The sequence below is a fragment of the Euleptes europaea genome, chromosome 2, assembly GCF_029931775.1.
Source record: "Euleptes europaea isolate rEulEur1 chromosome 2, rEulEur1.hap1, whole genome shotgun sequence".
Classification (NCBI taxonomy): domain Eukaryota; kingdom Metazoa; phylum Chordata; class Lepidosauria; order Squamata; family Sphaerodactylidae; genus Euleptes; species Euleptes europaea.
The window spans coordinates 62,952,982-62,965,028 of NC_079313.1; the positions used below are offsets into that span (position 1 = coordinate 62,952,982).

Genomic DNA, 12,047 nt, shown 5'->3' on the forward strand with positions numbered 1-12,047 from the left:
ATAAATGGATTTCTCCAGTTGTACACTCTCAGTCTGTTTGCATACAGAGATTTTTGATCAGGTTGAACACAGCATGCCTCTGCTTTCTTTGGAAGCTTCCTTCCTCTTTCTGAGCATAGCTTGTGGGGTTTTCTCTTTGAAGCCAGAGCAAAACAAAAACAAATCACCTCCTTTATTCCAACACTGGGTACAGGCAGAGCCTACACAAAGAAGCTCTGCCCACAGCCAGCCTGGTGGGGTGTTCAGTGCCACCTCCCAAATGTCAGCGATAAGCTCTAGCATAGCCCCCCTCAGCCCTTTAACAACTGATCTGCAGCTCAGCTGCCGGGGAGGGGGAATTGCCAGGCTGCAGGGAGGCCAGCAAGACTGTCACCTGTCAGTGCTTTTGTGCCAACACAATGAGCAAGAAAAGGGCGGAGAAGGACAGTGCCAGGAGTGAGCAGCACATGAAGAATGGAGCCAGGGATGGCACCAACATACCCTGAGGTGGGCCTTCTGGTGGAGCCCACTGCTGCTGACCTGACCCATGCACCTCCCATGCCACCTGTCTGCATCCCATTCCCCATCTGATTGAAGAGCTCTGCATCCATGCTCCCAGCTACCCAAAGCCAGTAGAGAAAGGCATTTAGAGCACAGCAGCAATGCTGCTGGTGGCCATGGCAGCAGCAGTCCCAGCTGCATGAACTGGCCTGTGCTGCTGAGAAAAGGGTATGCAGGTGGTGCAGGCAATTGAGCATGGGTAGTGGGAGGGCTTACAAGTGGGAGAAGGTAGCACAGGCAGGTGGGAGAAAGACAGTTGGGGTAGAAAGGTATCAGGGAGGCCAGGTGGTGGGCAGATAGGGCCCCTGAACACTGTCTACCTAGGGCCCCTCAAAACCTAGAACTTGCCCTGAATGGAGTATGTGGACACCAATCCCACATGCCTCCATCCCACTCACTGCTATTTCCACAGTGTGTATGTGTGTGTGGGGGATTTTCATGTCCCTATGTGGGTGAATCCTTTTTGTTCCATAGTTTGCTCTGTCCTATATCACATTTCTACTGAACTGCTGTTCAAATAAGATAATTTTCAAAATGTTCCACAATTTGAGCATGTACAGTTTGTTCTTTCACTTCTCAGAGCTGACTTTGTACGTGTACCCCCTCTTGCTTTATTACCTGCGGGAATCTTTGTATTAACACTGCAAAGAAGCACTTTTGATATGATCTTAAGTATGCATTATGGTTCTCTCTATGTGATGTCTGACTGTTCTGAACCATCTATTCCTCATACTGTTAAACTACCACAGAAAGTATACATTTCACTTCACTTTAGGATGCGGGAGCCAGCAAGCAGCGCTGATCCGAAACCCTTGGGGTTCAGATAGCCACTGCTTGCTGGATCCCACCTCTTGGAGGAAGTGGGAGCTGGCAAGCAGCACTAATTTGAACCCCCCAGGTTTCCAACAAGTGCTGTTACTGGAAGAGGTGGGAGCCAGCAAGCTGCGCGGATCCTCCCAGGGCTCAGATGAGCACTGCTTGTTGGCTCCTGGAGAAGGTGGGAGCTGGCAAGGAGCACTGATCTGAATCCCCCGTGCTTCAGTGCAATCTTCAGTTTTTGTTCCACCCCAGCCAAACTGCACATGGAGAATGGCTGGAGCAGGGAGGAACTGAAGATACTACTGGCTCCCGTCCGGGAGATGTAGCTGCAGGTTCTGAAGTCCTGGACTTCATAGCTGGTGGTGATACTAAACAAAAAATGGTAAAGTTTAGTGTCACCGGCCACTCCAAAGTCCAGGACTTCAGAACCTGCAGTGACGCCAGTCAGCAGCAGGAAAGTGAGGGAGGGGGAGAGGGAAGGGGTTTTAAAAAATGGCAGCAGGGCCAAATAAATTTGACATTATTTGGAGATCTGCTTTTCAGCTCCCTTTAATTGCCACCATTTTTTTCTCGGTACAACCCCCTCCCCCAACACATACCAAAAAGTGGGGGGTTTTTGGTTCGGCATATTAATATGCACACCCCTATTTCTTACTTTTGGAACTGAACACTGATTTCCCCCCATTTTCTGATTAAAAAAATAAAAACAAAATAGCTTTGTTTTCTGCCTCCAATTCCTAATTGAGCTGGGGTAAGGATAGGAATTTCTCTGTTATTAGATTCTCCATATTATTTGTTCAAAAACTGTTTCCCTCCCCATAAAAACACAATAGTTGTGAAGGATGAATAACATAATCATAAAGAATCTGGTAGATGGCTGCAACAACAGACATACCAAATAATATATCATCCCAACCCAAGTGTTTCGTGAATAACTTACAAAACCAATATTTAAATATATTCACATGCATAGATCCTTGCATACTTTGTAAAAAAAGTAGAATTTTTCTTCAATTGATTAATATAAGATTACGTACCAACCAAAAAGTCATGTTACAGTGCATTCCTGAGCTTTCAACATGCGGGGATGGCGGGAAGGAGGCATCGCTGCGGCACCTCCTAAGCAGTTCCCTGCCCACTGAAAGCTCGAAAAATCCATTTTGCAGCTTTTTTTCTTTTAAAATGGGGCCTTTTGCCCCACTGAGAATAGTGAGGTTGCACCTGCTTAAAAGCAGGCACAGCCTTGCTTTTCTCTCCACCAGCGTACCCAGAGTGAAAGGGTATAGGAGGCTGCCTACAGGCAGCCCTGCCTACAGGGAAGAAGTCAGGAATGAGCTGTAAGTATGTTAAATACTGAAAAGTTAAAAAGAGTAAACCAGAGTGTATTTGAACTTTTCACTTCCTTACAAATAAAAACTCAGGTAAATTCTTTTAATTACAATTTAAATTCTTCCCAATTAATTTAGAGAGCTTCCATACCAACAGCACAATGTCTCAGATGGAACTCCAATTATTAGCACAATTGGTCTTTAATATTTCATAGGATTTTTTTAAATTTCTTCCAAAGTAGTTTTACAGAAAAAATGTATTGCTATATAGGTCAAATGTAATTTACCAGGTATATTTATTGTTTGAAGCAGATAATCACTATTCAGGTATCATTATCTGTGTTGTGCTGTCAGGATGTGATGTGCTAAAAGTCCAAAGCACCACCAAGAATCACACACCAAAACACACACAGATTTATGGTATCAGAATTCTGACAGAATATAGGAGCATCAAACATGAAATTCTTTACTTACGTATCTTTCCCAGTCAATCTCTGAATAAAACCCATTTGGAGCACCATTTGTTCTCTTCTGCAATACATTGTTAAAAATTAGAAGTTTTATTTTAAAGGGGAAAAACATCAACATTCACTTGTAAGATATCATAAGGATTTGGAAATGAAGAATAGCAGACAACTTTTATAAAGATGCCCTGCATCTAGAACAGAATCCTTGCTCAGGTTTGGAAACTGGTTTCCTAGAAGTTCAAACACTGGCAATTCCTTTCTGGAGAAGACTAGGCATTACTCTTTTAAGTGGTTAAAATCTATGTCAGGAGTGTCGAACTCATTTGGTATGAGAGTTGGATATGACGTAAACGTCACTTCATCGGGCTGGGCCATGTGTACCATAAAATTTAATGCCAGGTACCGGAGATAATAACTTTATAGAAGACATGGTCAAAGCCAATTAATGATATTATTTTTTAAGTTATTTTTTACTTAAAATAAAAACATGCTTAAAACAATAACACTCTTACAGTATTTTCTTTTATTTAACAGTCTTTGATCATTGACACCTCGGGACTGGGGGGTTGGCTGCCTCGGCTGGCGAGCCCACAGTAGGCTCACCAGCCCAGATCAGGACAGGGGATGGGTGGCTGCCCTGGCTGGTGAGCCTGCAGTGGACTCACCAGCCCATATCAGGAGCATGGGGGTGGTTGCCTTGGTTGGTTCACGGGTTACATAAGAGCTCTCAAGGGGCCAGATCTGTCCCACAGGTCGTATGTTTGACACCCCTGATCTAAGTAATTAAAGGTACTGGGCTAGAATGGAGAAATCCCTGCTCAACCATAAAGTTTACTTAGTGGTCCTGGGGTAGTCACAGTCTCTCTCATTTTGTGTATGTAAAGTGCTGTCAAGTCACAGCCAACTTATGCCAATCCTGTAAGGTTTTCAAGGCAAGAGACTAACAGAAGTGGTTTGCCATTGTTTTCCTGTGCATAACAACCCTGGCATTCTTTGGTGGTCTCTTATCCAATTACTAACCAGGGCTAACCCTGCTTAGTTTCTGAGATCTGATGAGATCAGGCTAGCCTGGGCCATGCAGGTCAGGGCCTCTCTCACTTTAACTCATCTTTAATGGGTAGGGTGACGGCTCAATGCTAAAGCATTGTGGTAGAGCATCAAAAAGTCCCAAATATGACAATTAAAAAGGATCTAAGGTGAAAGTGTTAAGAATGGCTCTTCTCTTCCTAGCACATAAAGCAAATCAATCCACTCCTGCTTGCTGCTATCATCACAGATTTCAAATGAATCAAAGGAAATTCTAATAAGTTAAATGAGAAGCTTTCACCAATAAGGAACTAAACATGTTTATAGGCATACAGTAGCCACAATGAAACAAATATAGATAGATGGCATCCTTTTGGAGCTTCAAAAAAGAAACACACACTGAAATAAGTAATGTATAATTAAATATATTTCTTGTATTAAGTCAGCATAAAGAACTCCACTAGGTTTATACACTGTTCCAACCAACCCCTTAGAAGCTTTAAATCAATATTTGTGTCCTTACCGAAACAGTTTTTCCTCCTTCCTGTGCACACTCTGGTTTGCTATTGGAGGGTAGCTCATGAGGATGAGGGCTGGGTGGCTGGAATGGATTTTCGTTTTTATAGAAAAAGGGTTAAAGTATTGGGTGGTTTGAATTTTTTTAAACACATGAAATGAATTACATGATGGAGTAAGCAAGCTTGGTATGCACTTTTTAAAAGGTGTTATTTGTCAAGTTTAGTGCCACTGCTGACAGACCTTCAGTGCACTCTTAAACAGTGTTAATCTCTCCTCTAAATCCATTGAAGTCAAAGGGCTAAGAAGGGCATAACTCTGTTTAGGATTTCACTGTTCGTGTGGGAGCACCGGAGACGACTCTGTTCAGAAGAAGTATCTGAAGAAGCGAGCTGTGACTCACAAAAGCTCATACCTTGCCAGAAATTTTGTTAGTGTTTAAGGTGCTACTAGACTCTTGCTCTTTCCTACTGCTACAGACAGGCTAACACGGCTGCCCATTGTGATCTGCTCAGAAGAAAAGAGACTTGACAGTTCAAAAGTGGGTAAAAAGACCTTTATAAGATCTAATATTATTTCACGTATTTTAGAATCATTTCCCCATAGAATGCATCGGCTAAAAAAGCCCTTGTTTAATCTGGCAGCCCTAAGCCATTGGGCCATTTGCACTATTTGTTGCAATATTTCAACACGTCTTTTAGCGAAACACATACCTAAAGCAAGTATGAGCCCAGCTTTGCTGAGGAGGGTGGGATATACATTTAATAAAATAAATAATAATAAAATAATATGATCCTGAGTGCTTTCATCCAATTTTTTTTTAGACAAGGAAGCAATTAACTTTGATATTAAACCTATCTTGTCCCAGGGAACATTTTGCTTTTCTATGAACCAGCCTAGCTCCTCCCATAATCCTTTAGAACATCTGTAGAATGAAGGGTAACTGATACTATGACCAATGTTCTTAAAACCTGTTTTAAAACTCTGGCAATTGTATGAGTAGTTTAGCTGGAATTCTGTACTTTTTAAAAAAATCAGCGTAAGCAGGGGGCACTATGCTAAAATAGCACCAGACTTTCTCTGGGAATAAACTCTTACACTCCAGGCTCACAATTGTTTCACAGAAACAAGAACCTCTCCTAGGCTTAACTTTAAGAGGAATTCTGTACAATATACATATTACACCAAGTTTGGTAACCTCCCCCTTTACAAATGCAGCCACTAGGGCTGCTATTTTAATGGGGAAGGAAATGGCACAGGGGAGAGGAAAGAGGTTTTAAATCCTTTCATGCAGTTTTTCTGCTGAAAAACAGCATCCCAAAGCTGCCTCCATCCCAGTTAGGCAAAAAACATGGGTACGCAGATTTAGGTGATATTAAACCAATAAATGAATTTTGCCTCCTGTTGTATTAATACTTTTTCTATATTGTTTTTTTAATATGCCCGATGCTTATACTGCCACATTATGAAGAATTGTATGTCAGTGTCAAGGTGTTTCTTTTCCAGATAGTGTTGGACAAGGGAGGCTTCCATCACAGCATTTCTTATTCTAGAGTGATGTTCGCTGATGTTGTGCTTTACAGATTGACAGGTCATCCCAACATATAGGTTTTTCCAGGATTACTTATTGGGTGTTGTTATGTTTTGTTGTATTTGATCTTTGATACAGTTATTCTATGCTCACACTGATTTAGTATTCATTAGGTCATTGCTGCTGTTATTTGTGTTGCTAGAACTGAAGAGGAGCAATTAAGGCAGGAGAGCAGATAGCTCACTGACAACCAGACTGTTATTCCTCCAGTATGCAATACTGTCCAGGGATTGGAAGGGATTCAACATGAAGAATCAGATACACTGACCAAACAAATGCCAGTATGCCCTAAAAGGGAGACAACTCAGAAGAATGAGGCAAGATACATAGAGAAAGATTGTCTGAAACTTTCCCAAGTAAAAAAAAATCTACAGCTGTTTTCTGTTGAACAGAGCCTTAACCAAACCAGCACTCAAAATTAGAGTTCCCAATGTGGTCTGCCATTGAAAATAAAATACCACTTGACAAAATTCAGGGGGATGCATAAAAGGGCATGTAGATGCAGGCTCTTTCAAATCTACGGCAGTGATCCTAAACACATTTGCTTGAAAATTCAGTCATTTTGAATTAATAATATTGTCTTGCAAGAAAACGTGTTTAGGATTTGGGCTTAAGGATCTTGGGTCAGAAGTGGGAAAAAACAGTTATAGTATGTAGTAGGGCCTTTCCAGAAGATAATCTCCCCTGGATTTTATTTTAAGAGCCAGACTTGTGCTACCCCCCAATCCAGCAGCAGTAGTGTGATATGCCACCCCATGTATTGGGTCCTGACAGTGTCATTCTCCAAATAAATAAAAAAAAATTGAGAGCTGGAAGGAGCGGTAATATTGCTGTATGGAGGACAGATGTTCAGTCTTGTTTTATTTAAAAAAATGCTGGGGGTGGTGTGCTGGAGAGGAAAAGAGCATAGCCTTTGAATAATTAAATTAAAGGAAAAAAGCAAACAGATTTACCAAACAGTGGGATGCTACCACAGGAGGAAATAGTAGCCTTGATGTGGTTTGCCACTTTTTTTTGCAGATAAATGTTCCCACACTGGAATTATAAAGGGAGGGAACATTTAGCTTCTTAACTAATTAAAAATAGAAAGACACACAATTCTGTGTGGTGGAGAGAATGGTGTTACTTATCACTAAAACCACCAACTCTTCTATCTGAAAGCATAGCATAGACTCAATACATTCTGCATAGGATTCACAATAGCAAAGCACCTGCTAGAAGGAAAAGAACCACATTTTCCCAGCAACAAAACATATGCTGGAAAAATGCAATATTCCAGGTACATATGCATTTTCTTGAAGGAAGACATCTGGATCCTGAAAAATATAATCATTGCCCATGTATTGTGTGAACATGATCATCTGGAAAGGCCCTTAAATATTTTAATTCCTGTAATTTTGGTAGAGGATATGGCATGGCTGCTGGGGTCTCCGTTCCATTGCTGAATATATGGTGAAGAACATTAATTTTAAAAAACATCCCCAATTTTCATTAGAAATTACACAAGATTGAATTTAAAGCAGGAGATTTAAAATCAGGAATCAATTTAAAGCAGTGAAATCTCTATCTGAACCCAACATTCTTCATTGCAAACTTAAAATCTAATCGCTGAAGAGATACATTTTCTTCTAAAGTTCACTTCTAGAAGATACAGAAAACCTAAAATCATAAATAAAAGCAACGGTAACTCAGGAGCAACCTTTCACCTATTTCTATTTTTTACAGTAAAATTGTCCATTATTTCCAGTTTATTTCTGGTGTTCATTTAATTATAAACAGTTTCACAAATTAATTTTTAAAAAATGTCTTGGCTCAGTATAGTTATTTTATACAGGAAATATAACGATGTATATATACGTATTGTCCTCCTTTGGCCAATTGACAAAACCCACCAGAGAAAATGGAATAAAATTCTGGATTTAAGCTAACATTTCACAAGCAGAAGTTATACTGTAACTGATAATCTTAATGTATTAAAATAGAAATAGGGCAAAGAGTTAAGAATTGCTTATGACAATTCACAGGATGGGGGCAGCATTTTTTTTTATCAGACAGCACTAATTTTTTACTAATAAGAATTTAATCTGATTAAATACTTACAGTTCCATCCCTGTCTGGTGATCCCCTGTAATGAAGGCAAAATTTGTATCATTAGCGCACTAATAAAAATAGACAAAACCAGCTAGATTTTTTAAAAATATGAAATTGTTTTTCCTCATATTTTTCACAGGCCCATGTGCTGTGTTGCAAAATTAGTAGTAAATATATTTTCAAATCACTGCGGCACCCATCATTTCTTTTACGTAGACAGTTTGAGATCCAAGTAAACATAGGGCGAAAACGCATGGTTGCTTTATCCTCCTTTAATCCCTGTTTTAGCCAGGATCGAACGCACATTAGGCAAAACGCATGCGTTCCATCCAGGCTGAATCCTGGCTGAAACAGGGATTAAAGGAGGATAAAACGACCGTGCATTTTCGCCCATAGTTTAGCTCATATGTCTTTGCTAAAGAAAGACGCGGTAGAGAGAGACTTGTACTAAGATCCAAGCAACCTGTGGGTGGCTTACGACAGCTCATTTTCTCCAACTCAAATTTCCACCTATGAAATGGGAAGGACAACAAACAAACAGATACATTCTTAAGGCAAAAACACTTAAAGAGGATAAAGCCTTGCCCATGAACAATGCCATCTATTACAGTAGGGAGAGGGGTTTGACAACACCAGAGGCACCAAGTTCCCACAGGGGGTTGTTTTCCTTCACTCTTTTCTTCCAGAGAAGGTTACTTTTGCTTGTGTCAATCTCTACGTTTAGGTATTCAAACTGCACTGCAGTGCACATATGCAACATACTTCATGTCTGAACAAGAAAATGGCACAAGGCATCTCTGAGGTGAATATCTCTGCTAATTTATACATATCAAAACTGTACTTTCAGCCACTCCATTATAATTACACACTTTCACCTTACGATTATCGGATGTGAGGGCAATCTGGCTGCAACATCTGTCACCCCATTGATCGCCAGGGTTGATTCGACTGATCTGGCTGGCTAGGCGGGTGTTTCCTACCTCCCTCACCGCTCCATGTGCATCCCTCCTGAAGCTGTGCACTCGGGGGAAGAAGAAAACCATCCCAGATGGAAGGAGTGTACTGTTCTTTGGTCAAGGATATACCCTACGATTATCTAAAAATGATGCCATCAATGCTCCCGGAGTGCCCATAAAAAAAAAAGGCAAATTAAATTATTCAACATTATGCTGGGTATTTGGCTAAATACAAGGCAGAAAACTAGACCTTGTATTCTCTCTGAAGGAAATTAATGAAATCAAGACAGGTTTTATTGCCTCTGAAACAACAGTGTATGCAGACCTTTCTGGGGGAAGACTCTTCCCAGTGAGCTATTTGAGTCTGACTGGTGTTGTATTAGTTATCTTGGTGGTTGATAAATCAATGTACAGAAATGTGTGCCTGGTTTTATGTTTGCTGCTCTCTTCTAACACCTTGTGCTCATATCACATACCCTTTAATTTAACTTTCTCCCTGGACCAATAAAAAGCTTAAACATTTTTCACCCAGGGCATAGAAAGAATTGTTTACATTCAGCAGGTTTTAAAACATATACTTTTAATTTTTAAAATGCAATTAATTTTAATGTATTTCCTTCATTGAAAGATCTTTTATTTCAGCTCTTCTCTGCCTTCTGCCTCTTGGGAGCCTTTACATATTACACGGCGACCAAGACCACATGATGGAGAATTACATGTATCCTTCTAATAGTGAACATGATAGTTTCATGTTACCCAGAGACAAAGTAATGATGTGTGTGTGTGTGTGTGTGTGTGTGTGTGTGTGTGTGTGTGTGTGGGAGGGGGGGGGTTCCCTGAACCCTACCAAATATACTAGTTTTAAATTTTAAAAGATCAGATTCCTTCTAGTCCAGTGGCCTAAAGATAAGGTGAAGGCACACATCCCCCTCCCCTGAGATCAGTTGATCATCAGAGAAACGGAATACAAAGGGGAGTAAGAATATTGGATTGTTTGAGGTCCTAATCATTTACAGTGTCCTGGAGGGGAAATTAGGGTTCCTGACCTCAAATACCCACTGTACTAGTCCATGAGGTAATATGCTTTAAGGGCTCCAACAACCTGATGCTTATAGACTCCTGGCAGAGAGGATTAAATCAAGCCTGGAGTCAAAGTTTTTCTTTTGATCTGAATTAAGGTCAATTAATTGTTATTAACTGAATTCCCTTAAGGGCCCACTTCAATTTAAAAACCTCATCATTTAGAATACCAGGGAACAGGAAAGTAGGATTGTAGGTGTTGGTCCAATCCCAGTTGCTTCCAGACTCACCCATACAGCCTGGGTAAAAAACCTCCCACCGATGCTGTACAGCTTAGGCTCAAGGTTAGACAAGCAGCTTCCTACTCATCAGACAGTGTTATAAGGGCAATTTTGTCACAGTATTAGACTTCTGATGTTCAGAGCTAGGTGAGCAGGAAACTGCTCATTTAGCCACAGAGCAAAATGGCCTTGAACTGCTGAGAAATACTGCATACCAAATATTCCCCTTCCCTATACTTGCAATCGATTGTAAGCTCCCAGATTGTACCTTTATACTATACATGTTTGAAAACATGTGTATTCTGCCCACACATTATTTTGTCATGTTTTATGTATACAACACTGATGTTTGGAACAATCCTTAATGCTGGTGTTTTTTTTTAATTAAATGGAGGTACCCAAACTTACACCTGCTGTTAAATCATGCCTTCTGACTAAGAAGCCCTTATTCCTTATTTCAGAAGGATGGAGATGGCCCATGTTCAAAGGCACTATCAGTGTTCTTATATCACATGTCATGTAAGTGAGCACTGGCACTTGGAGATTTTGAGGCACTGAATGCCGTCTCTCTGTTTATTTCAGATGATCTTTAGGACAGCAGCTGCCTACTGTAGTCTGTTGCTAAGCAATGCACTCACAAGCTGGATCTGCAACAGAGGAAAGTAGCCTTAAATGTGGGGCAGTGATCATTTATCTCCTGAGCTTGGAGCTGACAGGCCATTTCACCCAGCATAAAAACATTATTGGCAACAAATAATACCATTTTTCAATTTGTCCCAGGCAGCAAAAAGTAATGTTCTGGGTTGGTTTTGGTGCCTTTCTTTGCTCTCTCTTTTCCTTTATGAACAATGAACAAATATATTTCGCTAGCACAGATATATATATATCTAGAGCACAGCTCCTCTCCCTTTATTTTTAAAGGCAGAGTACAGTCAAGAGACTTCTCAGATTTGGCAGCAGCAAGCAACTGAAGAGCCGGGCACACTAACCACTAGTATCAAAGGACAGGTGCAGGACAAAGAAAGCTGTCAACAAAGGGCATTTTCACAGATGACATTGAAAGAAGTTTTTGCATGCCCTTGTCTCCCCCTCCACAATTTTAGGTCTTTCGGCTCTGGAGAAGTTCTAATCTTTTCAGAACAAACACTCTAGTTCTATCTGTGCCAGAGGGCCATCCTATGCTCTAGAAACAGAGGGTAAGGGAAATGTGCATTATTTCCCCCCTCATCGTCTAGGAACTGAGGGCACCACACATTATGAAACAACACTAAAAGTTGTTCAATATATTCTAAACCTCAGCTGTGGAACAATTCTCTGATGTTGAAGTATCACTGAAAAACCAGGACAATTCTACATGGACATAAAAACTTCGGAATGCTTTGTTAATTCCAAGAGCTGGCTTTCACCTACTG

General features: G+C 40.6%; 1 protein-coding gene across 1 annotated transcript in view; it reads right to left on the reverse strand.

The window, feature by feature from the left end:
• Positions 1–12,047, reverse strand: part of SGIP1 (SH3GL interacting endocytic adaptor 1) — a 134,689-nt gene that overhangs the window by 88,650 nt on the left and 33,992 nt on the right. The window contains exons 3-4 of the mRNA XM_056867431.1: positions 8,388–8,412; positions 3,162–3,218 (exon numbers count right to left, since the gene is read on the reverse strand). Of these exons, the coding sequence (XP_056723409.1) occupies positions 3,162–3,218; positions 8,388–8,412 (82 nt within the window). The remainder of the gene's footprint in view (positions 1–3,161; positions 3,219–8,387; positions 8,413–12,047) is intronic.